The sequence below is a fragment of the Mobula birostris genome, chromosome 1, assembly GCF_030028105.1.
Source record: "Mobula birostris isolate sMobBir1 chromosome 1, sMobBir1.hap1, whole genome shotgun sequence".
NCBI classification, from domain to species: domain Eukaryota; kingdom Metazoa; phylum Chordata; class Chondrichthyes; order Myliobatiformes; family Myliobatidae; genus Mobula; species Mobula birostris.
The window spans coordinates 124,764,190-124,781,535 of record NC_092370.1 but is presented as its reverse complement, the minus strand read 5'-3'; the positions used below and the strand labels follow the sequence as shown (position 1 = coordinate 124,781,535).

The 17,346-nt window shown below is 41.3% G+C and overlaps 1 protein-coding gene across 3 annotated transcripts in view; it reads right to left on the bottom strand.

Annotated features, from left to right (window-relative positions):
* Window positions 1-17,346, bottom strand: part of ctdp1 (CTD (carboxy-terminal domain, RNA polymerase II, polypeptide A) phosphatase, subunit 1) — a 353,744-nt gene that overhangs the window by 317,770 nt on the left and 18,628 nt on the right. For all 3 annotated transcript variants that reach the window (XM_072261691.1, XM_072261682.1, XM_072261671.1), the window contains exon 2: window positions 2,862-2,945. In XM_072261691.1, coding sequence (XP_072117792.1) covers window positions 2,862-2,945 — 84 coding nt within the window. The remainder of the gene's footprint in view (window positions 1-2,861; window positions 2,946-17,346) is intronic.

Genomic DNA, 17,346 nt, shown 5'->3' with positions numbered 1-17,346 from the left:
GATAGTGGTGTACAGAGACTGCACATCCATAGCGAAAACAATCCAATCAGGGCCAGAGAACTTGAAGAGATCAAGAGTGTGTGAAGTGTCATAGATATAGGCAGGATGGGACTGAACCAACGGGGATAAAATAGAGTCAAGGCGTATAGGAATTTATTTTTATAGAGCATGGTTAATCTCTGAAATTTTCTACTCCAGAATGGTTGTGGAGGCTAAATCATTGGGTGTATTTAAGACAGTAAATATATACAGTTTTGAAATATTGAGGAATTGGCAAAGGAAAGATGATGTCGAGAGGATATCAGCCACAATCATACTAATGATAGGCCAGGTTTAAGGAACCATTTGGCCTACTCCTGCTTCTCTTTCCTTGTGTTCTTAACCTCATACACAGGTGATCTCCAATTCTGGCCTCTGAACAGAAACGTGATAACCACACCCTTGTTATCAACCCCTTCCATTATCAGAAATGCCTCTCAGCTTCCCCCTTTCTAGAGAATATAGCTCCATCCGTTGTCTCTCCTGACAGTGTGAACCTCCTTTAAAGTCATTTCTGCGTTCCCTACTGTTCCAATGTCCTTTCTGTAAATGGGAGACAGATTCAGCACAACTGAAACTACAGAAAAAGCTCAATAATCTGGACCCAAAGCTATAGGAACTCAACAGGTCTGGCAGCAATCTACTGTGAGAAATAGACAGTCAACATTTTAGTGTGCATTCAGCTTGTACCATTCATTTCAAGCCAAGGGACATCATAAGGACAATGAGACAGGCTAAAACAAAGACAGAATTAATTAGGATTTGGGACTGTTGACCTCTCTGGGGTGGGGGGGTGGGGAGAGTGAAGGATAAGAAAGCAAAGTGAAGAACCATGGAACAATTGTTTACCCAATTTACCCAAGAAAACGCTGGATGAACTGAATAAATATTTTGGACCAGCCGTCACTGTGGAAGACACTAGCAGTATGCCGGAAGTTTGAGTGTCAGGGGGCAAAAGTAAGTGAAGTTGCCATTACTAGGGAGAAGCTACTTGGGAAACTGAAAGGTCTGAAAATAGATAAGTCACCTGGAGCTGAAGGTGTACAACCCAGGGTTCTGAAGGAGAAGGCGGCTGAAGAAATTGTGGAGGCATTAGTAATGATCATTCAAGAATCAATAAAGTCTGGCATGGTTTTGGAGGACTTGAAAATTGCAAATGTCACTCCACTCTTCAAGAAGGAAGACAGGCAGGAAAAAAAATTACAGGCCAGTTAGTCTGACCTCAGTGGTTGGGAAGAAGTTGGAGACAATTGTTAAGAGTATGGTTTCGAGGTATTTGGATTCACATGACAAAATAGGCCACAGTCAGTATGGTTTCCTTAACGGAAAAATTTGCCTTACAAATACCTTGGAATTCTTTGAACAAGCAGGATAGACAAGGAGAATCAATGGATGTTGTATACTTTGATTTTCAGAAGGCCTTTAACAAGGTGCCATGCCTGAGGCTGCTTAACAAGTTAAGAGCCCATGGCTCTTAACTTGACAAGAAAGATACTAGCATGGATAGAGCATTGGCTGATCGGCAGGAGGCAAAAAGTGGGAACAAAGGAAGCCTTTCTGGTTGGCTGCTGGTTACAAGAGGAGTTCCGCAGGGTTCGGTGTTGGAACTGTTTCCATTTAAGTCATAGGTCAACGATTTGGATGACGGAATTGATGGCTTTGTGGCTAAGTCTGCAGATGATACGAAAATAGGTAGAAGCACAGGTAGTTTTGAGTAAGCGGAGGGGCTACAGAAGGACTTAGACAGATTAGGTGAATGGGCAAAGGAGAAAGGTCAAGAAATGGCAGATGGAATGCAGTGTCGAGAAGTGTATGGTCATGCATTTTGGTAGAAGAAATGAAAGTGTACATTATTTTCCAAATGGAGAGAAAATTCAAAAATCAGAGGTGCAAAAGGACTTGGGGGTCTTAATGCAGGATTCCCTAAAGGTTAATTTGCAGGTTGAGTCAATGGTGGGGAAGGCAAATGCAATGTTCGCATTCATTTCAACTGGAGTAAAATATACAAGCAAGGATGTAACGTTGAAGCTTTATAAGACACGGGTGAGGGCTCACCTGGAATACTGTGAGCAGTTTTGGGCCCCTCATCTGAGAAAGGATGTGCTGACACTGGAGGGGGTTCAAAGGAGGTTCAGGAAATGATTGAAAGACTTATCATATGAAGAGCGTTTGATGGCTCTGGGCCTGTACTCACTGGAATGCAGAAGAATGAGGGGGGAATCTCATTGAAACTTACTGAATGTTGAAAGGCCTCAACAGAGTGGATGGTAGGGAAGTCGAAGACCAGAGGACACAGCCTCAGAATAGAGGGATGGCCATTTAGAACAGAGATGAAGAGGAATTTCTTCAGCCAGAGTGGTTAATCTGTGGAACTCATTACCACAGGCAGCTGTGGAGGCCAAGTTATTTGGTATACCCGAGGCAGAGATTGATAGACTCTTGATTAGTCAGGACACAAAGCAATACAGGGATTGGGGCCGAGAGTGAAATGCTTCAGCCATGATGAAATGGCGGAACAGACTCAATGGGCTAGATGGCCTAATTCTGCTCCTATATCATACGGTCTTATGTTCAACCTCATCAATCATGGACATGTGGCTCTCCTTACCTATGCTGCAGATTCCTTATCTGCCAAGGAATTCATTACTCAAGAGCAAGTGAAGCCTCCAACTGAAGAGAAACAATTACATTTTGGTGAAGTATTCATTAGGTTGAGGCAATTCCACACCACCAGCTTATTCTACAAACACTCTGCTTCAGATCTCACTGCAGGATGCATTTTATAACAAAGATTGGTGGAGGCAAGGATGGAAAGAACTTACTGCGTCAAGTCTTGGCCACACGCCGCACAGAGACCTTTCATGATGACTGGATGATTGCATCCTTCTAGTCGCAGTAGTACAGCTCTGCAAAGATCAAGCGAGAGAAGTCATTAGCAAGGCTGCAAGAAAATATTTCTTTTAACAAAAAGTACTACTACAGACCAAGGGTCTATTAAATAAAAACAACACTGCAGATACTGGAGACTTGGACCTGCTCCACATGGAAGAGTTGGGCCGAAAGGCCTGTTTCTATGCTTTATAACTCTAACTCCAAACAAAAAAGACACTTAATGCTAAGTACATGATGTACAGCAAGTCAGGAGGCATCAGTGGAAAGAGAAAAAGAGTTAATGTTCCAGTTCAGAGACCCATTATTTGAAGTGGAGAAGAGAAATGGCATGAAGGGTTATGGGGAGAAGGCAGGAGATTGGGGCTGAGAGGAAAACTGGATCAGCCATGATGAAATGGCAGAGCAGACTTCATGGGCCAAATGGCCTAATTCTGCTCCTATATCTTACGTTATGAAAGTAAAGAGAAAAATAAAGAAAGATCATTTTAAACTGCAGAGAAGGTGATGTGAAGAACAGAGAGGTCAAAGAAAATATCTGTGATGATGCAAGATTAGGAAAATGTTTAATGGTGCAGTTAGAGGGCGAATGTTACTTCGTCCATGTTAAGTGTTGCTAAGATCAGGGCAATGTGAAATATTGAGCGTATCAGAAACTGAGCCATTATTACAGATGAATGACTTATAGAAGTGTTTTTTTCTGATATGTGATTGCTTTTTATTTAATGTTTTCCAAAGGATAAATTACCAACGCAGGTAGATGGAGTTAAGATGATCACCTGCTCCAGTAGCTCATAGTTTACTACTTAACTGTGATCTAATGAGGAAACCATGAGGAAATAGAACAAGCAGCAATATTTGGCCACTTACATCTACTTTGCTTTTCAATAAGATCATGACATCACGCTCAATAATCTGCCAAATTCCACTATTGCTGGAGTTCAAAGGTTAATCAATCCCTGCCCTGGTTATGCTCAATATCAGAGAGTTTCCACAGTTGCCCTTAGTAGAAATTCTCATCTATTCCTCCCATACCACCATCCCCAATGTTGTTTTAAATGTTTGTCTACATAGGCCAAAAGCCTCTCCTTTTGCCCCAGATTGGCCAGCCTTTCAGTGGCCACTTTCAGCAATCCTCTTTTGGCCAGAAAAGCCAACTATTCATTTCCTACCACAGAGACCGCCTGACCTGAGTTCCACCAGCAGCTGGTATTTTTGCCCAATTACAGCTTCTGCACTGTCATGTTGCCCCTCTCAGAGGCCAGTATCTTGCAGTGGGACTTCCTTTCATTCCTCATAATTCCAATAGGTTCAGCCCAAAGTCAATCATTCTCTCCTCATTGGCAGCACACCAGAACTGATTCTGTGAACCGATCACTCCCTTCTACAGAAATCCAAACTTCAGTGTGGTTCCACCAAGCAGAAAGCATACAGGTGTCTTTATCAACAGAACACATTACACCTCAACAGGACTGGGACCAGTATCCTCACAAGGTATTTCATTGTGGGAGAGTGTAAACTAGTTTGGAAGGGGTCTGAGAGCTTTGGAATCCAGTGAGGTGAGAAAACAGAGGAAATTGAAGCTAGAAATCAAAACAAGCAAAATTAAGAGGCAGAGGAAAACCACAGTAGGCATCAAAGTAAGTATAGAAAAATGGTAAAAGGACGAAGTGAAAAGGTACTCTCTCCAGATGCATGCTGCATTAACACAGAGGAATAAATGGCACAGGTTAGTGAGAATGACTGAACTACCATTACAGAAACATGGCTGCAAAGTGACAGGAGCCAAATGTTCAAGGATATTCAACATTCAGGAAGGGCAAGCAAAAGAGATACAGCAAGAGGTGCCACACTATTTATAAGGGATGAAATCAGTATCGGGGTGAGAAATACCTCTGGCTCAGCATACCACAAGTAATAGAATCAGCCTGAGTGGAGCAAAGAAACTTTGCTGGGAATTACTTTGAGACCACAAATTTTAAATTAAATTTATTATCAAGCTACATGTATGTCGCCAGTTACAACCCTAAGATTTATTTTCTTATGGGCATATTCAATAAATCCAATAACCATGAGGATCAATGAAAGACCTCACCACCAGATCATACAACACAGATCAGGCACCAGCAGGAACCAGAAATTTAGAAATGTGTATTATGAGGTTAATGTAACAATCATTCAGACATATAATCTACACAGTGGACAACTAAAGTGAACAGCAAAATGACGGCATATTCATGGAATGTAACAATTGTCTTTGAGGAAGATCTAAGGGCCTTTAAGTGACCATCATTTGGTTGAAAAATTGCCGGGATTCCCTTCATTTATTTGGGACACTAAACCTCTTACTTGGGTCAGGACACTGTTGCCAAACAGTTTTTAACTAGCGTCAATTGCGTGCACATCGTGTGGCCATTAGACACCTCGGTGCACTGAGCAAAGTTTTTAAAATAGCATCAGCTGTGTGCACTTGTGTTTAAGAAAAAGTGATTTTTGTTAACGATGTTGATTATTGCCAATGTTGGCTAAAATGTAATTTGGAACTATTCTGCTCACTGCGGTTTCAAGCATTCTGGCATGGAGATGCCAAAAATAGCCCAGAATGAAAATAAAACAATTTCACTATTTCAACAAGTTAAGACCTATGAAGAATTTGAAGGTATCAGCAATCATCTTGAACGTTACAACGAAATAAATATTTGGAGGAGGAAATTATCAATGGCATTGAATGAAGGCAATCCATAATCTACTCTAGGTGGCTGCGCTGATTTTCTTCATTTACGGTCAATCAAAAGAACATAGCAGCGTACACATATGCTGGATTAATTAATCCATTGATAACTAGGAACTAACACAGGTGCACATTCCTTTATCCGAAATTCTGAAATCCAAAAAGCTCCGAAAACAGAAGGTTTTTTTGCCAACAGCTGACGTCACTCAGGTGTGACGCAGCAGGACTAGCCAGACGTCAGGTGTGGCTCAGCGCTCGTACTGGTTACACGTGTATTTGCTGTTCGCTGATATTTTGTGTTCACTGTTGACTTTGTCTTTAATTTCACTGTGAAAATGTCAAAAAGAGCTGCAGATACCCCTATGGATAACAATGAGAAAAAGAGAAGGAATCTTCTCTATCGATAATGGAGAAAGTGGAGTTATTGCAGAAGCTTGATGGTGGTGTGTCTGTGCGGCGTCTTACTGAAGAAAATAGTGTAGGAACTACCACTGTATATGATTTAAATAAACAGAAAGACATGTTACTGAAGTTTTAGTGACAGTGACGTTCAACATTTATTCTAATAAGTCATTTACCATGTGTTTGATTCCGTTTGTTTGAAGCTGTATATTTTTATGTTTTATTGAATGTTTTTGTTAAAAATAAAATTTCTTGTCATTATTCCCTAAACAATACAGTATAACAATTACATACATGCATTTACATTGTATTAGGTATTATAAGTAGTCTAGAGATGATTTAAAGTATACAGGAGGATGTGCGTAGGTTTGGTGCACCACTGGGTCTTAAAGTCTACCGCACTGAAAAAAGGTTAAATAAGGAACTTGAGCATATGTGTTCTTTGGTATGGTGGTGGTGGTGGGGGGGGGGGGGGGGGTCGTCCTGAAATCCGAAAAATTCTGAATTCCAAAATGCAACCGGCCCCAAGGATTTCGGATGAGGGATTGTGGACCTGTAGTTTTATAATGCTGTAGTAGTATTGATAATGTTCTAATTTTTCCTGTACCTCATTTAAATACATAATTTGTTACTCACTTAGATGATTGTTGTCTTTTTTTTAAATATCTTTTTAACAAGTTCTATTAAACTTCAGCTAACTGGGAAAGCCGCTTAATGGGCCAAAGTGCGCTGTCATATTTCTGTTTTTTTTATTTGTCTTCCATGAACGCAGACCATTTCCATCAACTCTTCCTGCCCCCCACCACTTTAATTCTCGTCTCTGACCAGCATTTGCCCTTACTGTGTTTTTCACATTTTTGCATATTGGTAGAAACTCTCACAGTTTAATTATGTCCTGTCAGTTTACTCTGGGATTCTATCCTTCCCTTTATCAGTTCATGGGATGTCTTTGCCATTTACTGAAATACTTCTGGTCTTTATGACTACAGTGGATTTCAGTTAATTATTTCAAGAGGATTTAAGTAAAGGAGTAAAGAGGTCTTACTGCATTTATTTATGATGTTGAGAGTGTACCTTGAGTACTGTATGGCATTTTGGTAACTTGAAGAAAAAGGATATACCTGCCAGAAAGCAAATACAGTAAAGATTCACTACATTGGATTCAGGGGTGTTTATAAGCCACATTAAAGATTAAGTAGTAAATAGTTTTGAAGAATGAGAGATGATTTCACTGAAATTCACATAATCCTAAGAGTTCAACAGGGGAGATGCTGGGTAGAGATTTCCCCTGATTGAAAAATACAAAACGAGGAATCATTCTCTGAGAATAAGTCATCTGCTCTTTGGGACTTACAGTGCCTTGTAAAAGTATTCAACACCCAACCCTTTGTTCACATAAATACTACAACTAGGGATTTTGATCAATTTAACGGTGAATTTTTATTGGTGAATAACATGCTCCTTCACACACACACACACACACACACACACAAACCCAAAAAACAGGGGAAACTGTAAACCATGAAAAACTAAACATTCAAAAACTGAAACATTAGTAGTTCAAAAGTATCCATTCCCCCTTTGCTCAGTACTTAGTTGAACCACCTCTCACAGCTATTTCAGCCAGTAGTCTTTTTGGATAAGTCTCTATTAGCTTTGCACAATGTGATAGAGAAAGATTTGCCCATTCCTCCTTGCAAATTTGCTCAAGCTGTGCCAAGTTAGTTGGGAAGTGGCAGTGGATGGCAATCTTGAGGTATTGCCAGAGATGTTCAATTAGGTTAATGCTCTTTCATCTTCATTTTTGGTTAATCTGTTGAAAATCACCATACTTTCCTATCTTAAAGAGAGGATATGTATTCTTATGAATTCATTGAAAACAGGTGATCCTCCAATTTTCTACATCAACAAATTGGGTGAGTTGGTCAGGTAATATACAGTACTATACCTGAGGAAGGTTAGCATTGTAATTAAATGGGATGAATACTTTTTCAGCTTAACAATTTTGGTTTACAATTTTCAGTAAATTTGACAGTTTTTTAAATTTTTCTTTGATTTGACAATGCTTGTAGATTAGCTCAAAAGCCTTACTTCAATATATTTTAAACTTAGACAATGAGACAGCAAAATGTGAAAATAGTTGAGAGGGCTGAATACTTTTTCAAGCCACTGCAGATAAGGGCAAGTTCCTTCATTCAATCTTTGCGATTCCCTACCCCAATTGGGCTGTGTAGGCTTAGTCAATGAGCCTTTAAAAATCAAGATTGATTAAGTTACACACATAAAAGACACTGGTGAACGCAGCAGGCCAGGCGGCATCTCTAGGAAGAGGTACAGTCGACATTTCGTGCCGAGACCCTTCGTCAGGACTAACTGAAAGAAGAGCTGTCTTTTTTTCCCCCCAAGAAAACGGCATCAGTGAATATGAAGAGCACAGGAAAAATGGTAAAGATACAAGATCATTCTGAAAAATGATCTGAAAAGCCCAACTCCTGCTCCAAATTTTAGTGTTCTTAGGGATTTTTTTTCTAAGAAGGATCCTTTACACAAAATTACAAGAGACAGGATTCAAACCTAGATCTGCAGCATTTATATCAGGTGTCCCTGACCTAATCAAGATATGACCTCCGTAAAGCTATAAGAGATGGTTAGAGAAAGACCAACCCATCATCATGTTGCAGTCCAGCAGTCAACTGTGGCAGGGCTTACGTATCACCAACTGTGCATTCCTTCCCGATAAGCTTAACACATTCTATGCACGTTTTGAACAGAAAGGAACGAGTATGTCACCACCCACTCTGATAGCCTCCAGTGTATATGAATCAACAATCACCACCAGATGTGAGGTCAGTCTTCCGGAGGGTGAACCTGTGGAAGGCATTGGGTGCTGATGGCGTCCTTGGCGGTGACCTTAAATCCTATGCGGATCAGTTGGCAGGGCTATTTGCAGGCATTTTCAACCTCTCACTGCTTCGGGCTGTGGTTCCCTCCTGCTTTAAGGTGGCCACTATCTTCCCGGTACCCAAGACAACATGCCTTAATGTTTACCGTACAGTTGCTCTAACATCTACCATCTGGAGGTGCTTTGAAAGGATGGTCACGACACACATCCACTCCAGCTTTCCAGACAATCTCCAACCCACTACAAGTTCCCTAACTGAAACAGGACTACAGCGAACACCATCTCCCTGGCCCTATACTCATCCATGGAGTATCCAGACAGTAAGGAACACTGACGTCAGAATATTGTTTATTGACTCTTGAATTACTCCAAACAAACTCATCACCAAATTCTAGACCTTTGGAATCAATACCTCCCACTGCAATCTGATCTTTAACTTCCTGACCAATAGACCACAATCAGTAAGGACACCTTCAGCACAATTATTCTAAACACTGGTGCTTCCTCAGCTTCCTACTCTACTCCCAGTACACTTGGAGTAGCCCGACTCCACTCTAACTTCCTCGGAGTAGCCCGACTCTACTCTAACTTCACCTACAAATTTCCAGACAATACTACTGTAATGGGCCACATCTCAAATAACAATGAGTCAGAGTACAGGAAAGAGATAGAGAGCTTCGTACCATGCACCATGACAATAACCTTTCCCGTAATGTCAAGAAAACAAACTAGCTGGTCACTGACTGCAAGAATGGGGGTGGTGCACATGTCAATTGTGTGGAGTTGAAAGCTCAAAATCCTACTGTAGGTATGAACAATACCAATAGCCTATCCTGGTCTAACCACATTGAGAGGAGACACAGAAGCAGTCTGGGAGAGCTCTGTGGGGCGCACTGGAATCTGTACTGGGCTAGGAGCAGGCCCTTCCCATCGTGCTGCTCTCCAGTGTTCATTTGGTGGAAGAACAAGCTAGAGCAACACAGCTTACCATAAATCTATTCACATGCCACTCAGGGACTTGGGCTATATTTTTTTTAATATTGTGACTGTTTTTCTGAAATTGTAACCATATGTGCTATTTGTTCTATGTGTTATTGGCCCTTGGCCCCAGAGGAATGCTGTTTCGTCTGGCTATATTCATGTATGGGTGAATGATAATTAAACTTGAACTTGATGTCACAGCCAAGAAAGCTTATCAACACTTCTACTTCCTCAGGAGGCTGAAGAAACTTGGCTTATTCCTGTCAACCCAATTTTTATCATATAAAGCATTCTGTCTGGTTGCATAACAGTTCAGAATGATACATGACCATAAAAAAAACTGCAAAGTTGTGGAAACAGCTCAGCGCAACACAGGAAAAGGCCTCCCCTCTATAGATTCTGTCTGTACTTCTTGCTGCCTCAGTATAGCGGCCGGTATAATGAAAGGCCACCCACCCTGGATATTTTCTCGTCTCCCCTCTCCTCACACTGGAGGACAGCTTCTATCCCACTGTTATCAGACTCTTGAGCAGGCCACTTGTATGATAAAATGAACAACTGGCCTCACAATCCACCTTCAGACCTTTCACTTTATCATTTACCTACACTGCTCTTTACACTTCATTTTGCATTGTTCTACCTCATTCTAGCTCAAGGTACTGAGTCAAACACGAGAAATTCTACAGATGCTGGAAATTCACGCAACACACATCCAAGTTGCTGGTGAATGCAGCAGGCCAGGCAGCATCTCTAGGAGGAGGTACAGTCGACATTTCGGGCCGAGACCCTTCGCCAGGACATTTTTCGACGTTTTGGGCCAAGACCCTTCGTCAGGACTGGCCCGAAACATCGACTGCACCTCTTCCTAGAGATGCTGCCTGGCCTGCTGCATTCACCAGCAACTTTGATCAAGGTACTGAGTAATGATTTGATCTGTGTAAATAGTGTACAAGTTTTTCCACTCTATCTTAGTACATGTAACAATAATTAATACTAAAATAATGTGTTTTGTTTAAGGCAGATAGCAAGCAACTTCACCCCACAGCAGAGGTGTTTAAAACTCTAGGGCAAAGACTAAAGGCAATTTTTTGAGTTTTAGAGGGGATCTGAAGAGGTGATAAGTGGAAAAGACAAAAGGAGGAGGAATCTGATAGAAGAGAATGGATCAAGGGATAAAGGGAAGGAGGAGTGGTATTAAGCAGGTGAGGAGAAGAGGTAAGAGGCAAGAGGAGGGCAGGGGAAACATTACCAGAATTTGGAGAAATCGATGTTCATGCCATCAGGTTGGTGGCTACCAAGATGGAATATGAGGGGTTGCTCCCAAATCCAAGAGTGACCACACTGTGGCAGAAGAGGAGGCCATGGACCCACATGTCAGAATGGGAATGGGGATAAGACTTATAATGGATAGCTGCTGGGAAATTCCACTTTTTGCAGATGGAGTGGAGGTGCTCGGCAAAGCAGTCCCCCAATCGATATTGGATCTCACCAATGTTCAGGAGGCTGCCTTGGGAGCACCGGACACAAACAACCCCAGCAGATTCACAAGTGAAGTGCTGCCTCACCTGGAAAGACTATATGAGGCCCTGAATGGAGGTGAAGGAGGAGGCGAATGGGCAGGGTGTAGCACATCTGCCACTTGCAGGGATAAGTGCCTGGAGGGGAGGTAGTGGGGAGGGATGAATGGACAACAGAAACACAGAGGGAGTAATCCCAGGAGAAAGTGGAGAGTGAGTGGAGATAAAGATGTGTTTGGCGGTAGGGTCTCATTGAAGATGGCAGAAGTTGCTGAGAGAAATGTGTTGGATGCGGAAAGTCAATCACCTGTTATAGTTGATCATTTTTCCCCCTCTCTATTGGCACACAAACCTATACTCGCAGCACTCTCTTAATCAGTCTCTAACCACTTCATTAGCAACTTAACCCTAGCCTCAACTTACCACAGATCTTCCTTTGTCCTAACCATCAGCAGGTTGCTTTTGATTTCCTGATTGTACATCACCCCCTCAGCACTGGCACAGAGAATACAGGCCTAGACTTTGTGCTTACAGCCTTCCAATCAGAGAAAAGATTGCTTATAATTGAACTAACACATTACCCTATCACGAAGCTGGAAGGGAAAGTTGACAGGAGTCAAAAGAACTCTACTGCATCAATGTGAACTTTTTTGAAAGTTCTTTGGGACTTTAATTTTGGAATGGCACGGTGTGGTAATAGTTAGCGTAACGCTATCACAGAGCCAGCAATCCAGGTTAAACTTATCTAAAAGTTTGTACATTCTTCCCATGACCACGCGAGTTTCCCCTGGGTACTGTGGTTTCCTCCCACATCCCAAAGTCTACAAGTTAGTAGGTTAATTGGTTACACGGGCGTAATGAGGCTGCATCAGCTGGTTGGGCCAGAAGGCCCTGTTAATGTGCTGCATCTCTAAATAAATAAACAAACTGTACATGGACACGGCAGGCTACGTGTAACTAGACGCTGTTAAAATGTTCTGAGTTCACGACACAAGATAGTTTTGGACGCTCAGTCAGTATATCCTCAGAAGAAATTGGGACATTTCTGAATATGGGATATAGGATTAATGCAGGAAAAGCAGAATGAAAGCACAGTCAGCCATGATCTCATTGAATGGAACAAGCACATGGGGCCAAACTCCTACTTCCATTTAAAAATGCAAACACGAGCAATTCTGCAGATGCTGGAAATTCAAGCAACACACATCAAAGTTGCTGGTGAACACAGCAGGCCAGGCAGCATCTCTAGGATGCTGCCTGCCCTGCTGCGTTCACCAGCAACTTTGATGTGTGTTCCTACTTCTATTTAGACCTTATATTAGGTAGGCCTCAATTTTTGGCTCTGCATCGGATATCCTCTTAAAACTTGTTACAATTATGCAACTAAATGTACTAGCCAACAAAAATTCTTCTATTCTCCTTCCTCCCAGCACTTTTTTGCTCTAAACCAGGGGTCGGCAACCTTTTTGCCTCTGTGGGCAGGATCACGTATTAATGAGCGGACAGTGGGCCAGTTAAATGCCATAAAAAACTTGAAATATGGGAATTATCCATTTAAATACATCTAGTTATGTTTTGCCTCAAATTAATGAATAACGCATGCTAGAAAATCATTTGTGCTTAAGGTTGCCTACCCCTGCTCTAAACACTAACCTTCAATGTTAAATCCACATTTTTCAACTTCCTCTCTAGAGTTCACAATTTTTGAACTATTAAGTTTTTAGAAAAATAAATAAGCGGGTTTCAATGAAGTGATATGCAAATCGTCAACAATCCATTTACTCAATCAACTGAAGGTTTCGCTGTACCTTGTCCCAATGGACAAAACTCGCTCTTAAGAGCTTATGCCTGAAAATCATGTGTTACTTGGGTTTTAGTGCCAACCACAAATATATGGTTTACATATGACAAATTAGTACATCAAAATATAACACACATAGCTGATTTGGCCAGGAGTGCCAGACCAAAGAATAATATCACGAAGTTACATAGACTTGTCAAACATTACACGGTGCTTCAAAGGATCACCCCAAATCTTTGTCAAACAAAGTTTTTAAGAAACATTCAAGAGAAGTGAAGTGGTTAAAGGAGGGTACAAATGCATTACTCAAAGGAACTATTATAGATTTTGTCCTTAGCTTGTCTCTTGAGAAACTGTCTGAACTCTTTAAAACAAGGCCCAATCAATAACAATCAAAAACTGTCAGAAACTATGACGCCAGCAAGATAAAACATAATATCCATAATCTGACTGATTCAATATACTTCAGCACTGAACAACCATCCTTTCATCCACAGGAGTGTTTGATGTCCCTGGGCCTGAACTCAATGGAACTCAGAAGATGAAAGGAGATTTCATTGAAACCTATTAGATATTGAAAGTACTGGATAGAGGGGACATGGAGAGGATATTTCCATTAGTAGGATTGTCTAGAATCAAAATAAATGGACACCCCTTTAGAACTGAGGTTAGGACAAATTTCTTCGGCCAGTTGGCGAATCAGTAAAATTCGTTTCCACAGAGGGCCGTGGACATCAAGCCATTGAGTGTATTTACAAGAAAGTAATAGATTCCTGATTGGTAAGTGAGCTAAAGATTACACAGAAAAGGCAGGAGAATGGCTCAAAAAAAAAATCAGCCATAATGGAATGGCAGAGCAGACTCAATGGGCTGAATGACCTAATTCTGCTCTTTTATCTTACCGATTAACCACTTACTGGGGTCAAATATGGTGCAGTACCCTATTTATATTAATCCTGAGGATGTATAAATATAATCATGGGGGACAGATCTTATCAAATGCTTGTCTGGTTATATCTGGAGTTGTGTACCAAAAACGGGAGCAGGAGATGGCTGCTAGGCTTTCTAAACCTTCTCCACCATTCAGTACAATCATAGCTGATCCTTTACCTCAATCCCATATTCTTGATTTCTCTCCATGCCACTTAACAACTTTTGTGTATGGACCTTTATTTCTCCTCAAATACATTATTTAATGACTTTATCCATTAGAAGGCAAGAGGATGAAATATGATCTTACAGAGATGCACAAAATCATGAGAGGTATAGATGCATTGAATGCAGTCTTTCTCCCCAACCCCCAGGGTTGGAGCATCAAGAACTAGAGGGCATGGGTTTAAGGTGGGGTGGGGGAGGTGCAATAGGAGTCCACCCAGAAGGTGCTTAGCTTATGGAATGAGCTGCCAAAGGAAGTGGTTGAGGCAGGTACCTTCGCAGCATTTATAAGAAACTCAGACAGGCATACAGATAGGTGCAGAGGGATATGGGCTAAGCTTGGACAAATAGGAATCTTGGCTGGCATGGAGCAGATAAGCCAAAGGGACTGATTCCATACTGTATGACAACTCTATTGAATAAACTTAAATCCACAAAGTCATACTAAGAAAATCATTGAACATTCTGTACTCAAAACAATTGACTATTAGAAACTAAGGGGTAACCTGACAGGAATATATAAAATCATGAGGGGCAAAGATAGGGCTCAGAATAAAGTCTTTTCCCCCAGGTAGAAGAGTGAGAAGGCGGCAAAGGCTTACAGGAGATTTACAAGGCAGATGGCTTTCTCCCGCACAGAGTGGTAGGTGCCCAGAACGTGCTGCCACGAGGAAGTGGTGGAAGCAGATACAATAGCAATATTCAAGCAGCATTCAGATACATGAACAGGCAGGGAATGGAGGGACAGAGAGCATGTGCAGGCTGATCAGATTAGTTTGGATCGGCATCATGGTCAGCACAGACATTATGGGGTGAATCAGAATTGGAACTGGTTTATTATCAATGACATATGTATGTCATGAGATTTGCTGTTTTGTGCCAGCAGTACATTAAAAAAATTACTAAATTTCAATAGAGCTGTTTGAGTCAACAACTCTCTGTAGTTTGTTTGTTGTGCAGAGGAGCCCATGAACAACGAAGGCCCCATTCCAGTGCTATACCCTTCTACATATGCTAAAATGAAATAAAAACATTCCGGAGAGAGGAAAAAATCCCTTGCAGATCCAGAAGTACAAAGGATGTGAAACCAACTGGATAAGCACCAACTACAATTGCAACCTAACCTTTCTCCAGCATTCAAGTGCTTGAGTAGTTTCCACAGCCTTTCAGAAATCTGACTTAAATGAAAATAACATCTGGGCAGATTCTCCACCAGCCCCATCTTGGTTTACATTTATAAGCAAGTCTTGAAAAAGGATGGAGACTCCAGGGAACAGTGGACACAGATATTCCACCTGAGAATGGAAGCAATTCACTCTTTCCAGCTTGCAAAACAGCAAGAAGTATTTAAAGGCAAAACATATCCGGTCCAGATTTAATAGTTCCAAACCTATCACTCAATTCATCTGACAGCATTTTTTCCCAAATTAAATTATAATTACATTTTAATGCTTTGTGTCATGTACCCACAAGTTACAGCTAGTCAGGTAACAAAAAATTGCTCTTATGTATCCACATATCATAATCAATACAAAAAGCTAACAAAATAACAAATTTTGTCAACATTTCCACCAACACCATGTTTACTCTACAGAAAAACAAGATAGGTTTAGGAACACAACCTTCCTATAATGCGGGGTGTGCCATCGTGCGTACGCTATTAACCACTGCTCATAACAGGTTATGTGAAATTCAGTTTGAGATTTGTTACCATGAGGGGTCTTGCAATGAGAAGCTACACTAAAAACTTTCTATGGATGCAAGATGTAGTCATCAGTACTTTATGTAAAAAAAAGTAACAAGGATGCATCAAGAAATGTGAGGAAACACAGTAAACCCAGTGGGCAGCAGCTACAAACCAAATATAAATACTCTGTGCAATAAGCAAATTGAAACCAAACACAATCTAAGCTGAGAAAGATCATTCCCCACATACAATGGAATCATCAACATCAAGCTGAGAGGTTAGAGAACACCTCAGCTTATCACCTTAATAGCATAAAATAATTACCACCTCGTGCTACATGAGATTACACTCTCAACCCGCTGGAGAGCATTTTGAACTCAGAGTTCCATTTGCTGCTGAGCCGCAGCCAATGCCAATTATAAAGAGTTTAAGTTTTCCAATTTTCCTGCCAGGGTGGTAGAGAAGGCAGATACATCAAGGGCATTTAATAAACTATTAAATAGGCACATGAATGATAGAAAAATGGACTGGGGGAGGAAACCAGAGCACCCAGAGGAAACCCACACAGTCACAGGCAGAACATACAAACTCCTTACAGACAGCAGCAGGCTCGCTGATGCAAGTCATGAAATTTGTTGTTTTACAGCAGCAATACAGTGCAATACATTAAAATTATAAACTGCAATAATATAAAAAGGGAATAATACAAAGTAAAGTAGAGAGGTGGTATTCATAGATTCATAGACTGTTCAAAAATCTGACGCCAGAGGAGAAGAAGCTGTCCTTAAAGTGTTCAATGTGCGTCTTCAAGCTCCTGTACCTCTTTCCCAATGGCAATAATGAGAAGAGGGCATGTCCCAGATGGCAAGGGTCCTTCATGATAGACGCTGGCTCTTGAGGTACCCCATTTTGAAGATCTTCTTGATGGTGGGGAGGCTTGATGGAGCTGGCCGAGTTTACAACCCTCTGCAATATTTTCTGATCTTCTACAGTGGCACCTCCATACCAGATGGTAATGCAACCAGTCAGAATGCTCTCCACAGTACACTTGTAGAAGTTTGCTGGAGTCTTTAGTGACATACCAAATCTCCTCAAACTCCTAATGAAATATATCCCGTAGCAGCCTTCTTCGTAATTGCATCAATATGTTGGGCCCAGGATACAGCTTCAGACCTGACGACACAGAAATGCAAGGCTGCTCACCCTTTCCACTGCTGAACCCTTGTTGAGGATTGTGTGTGT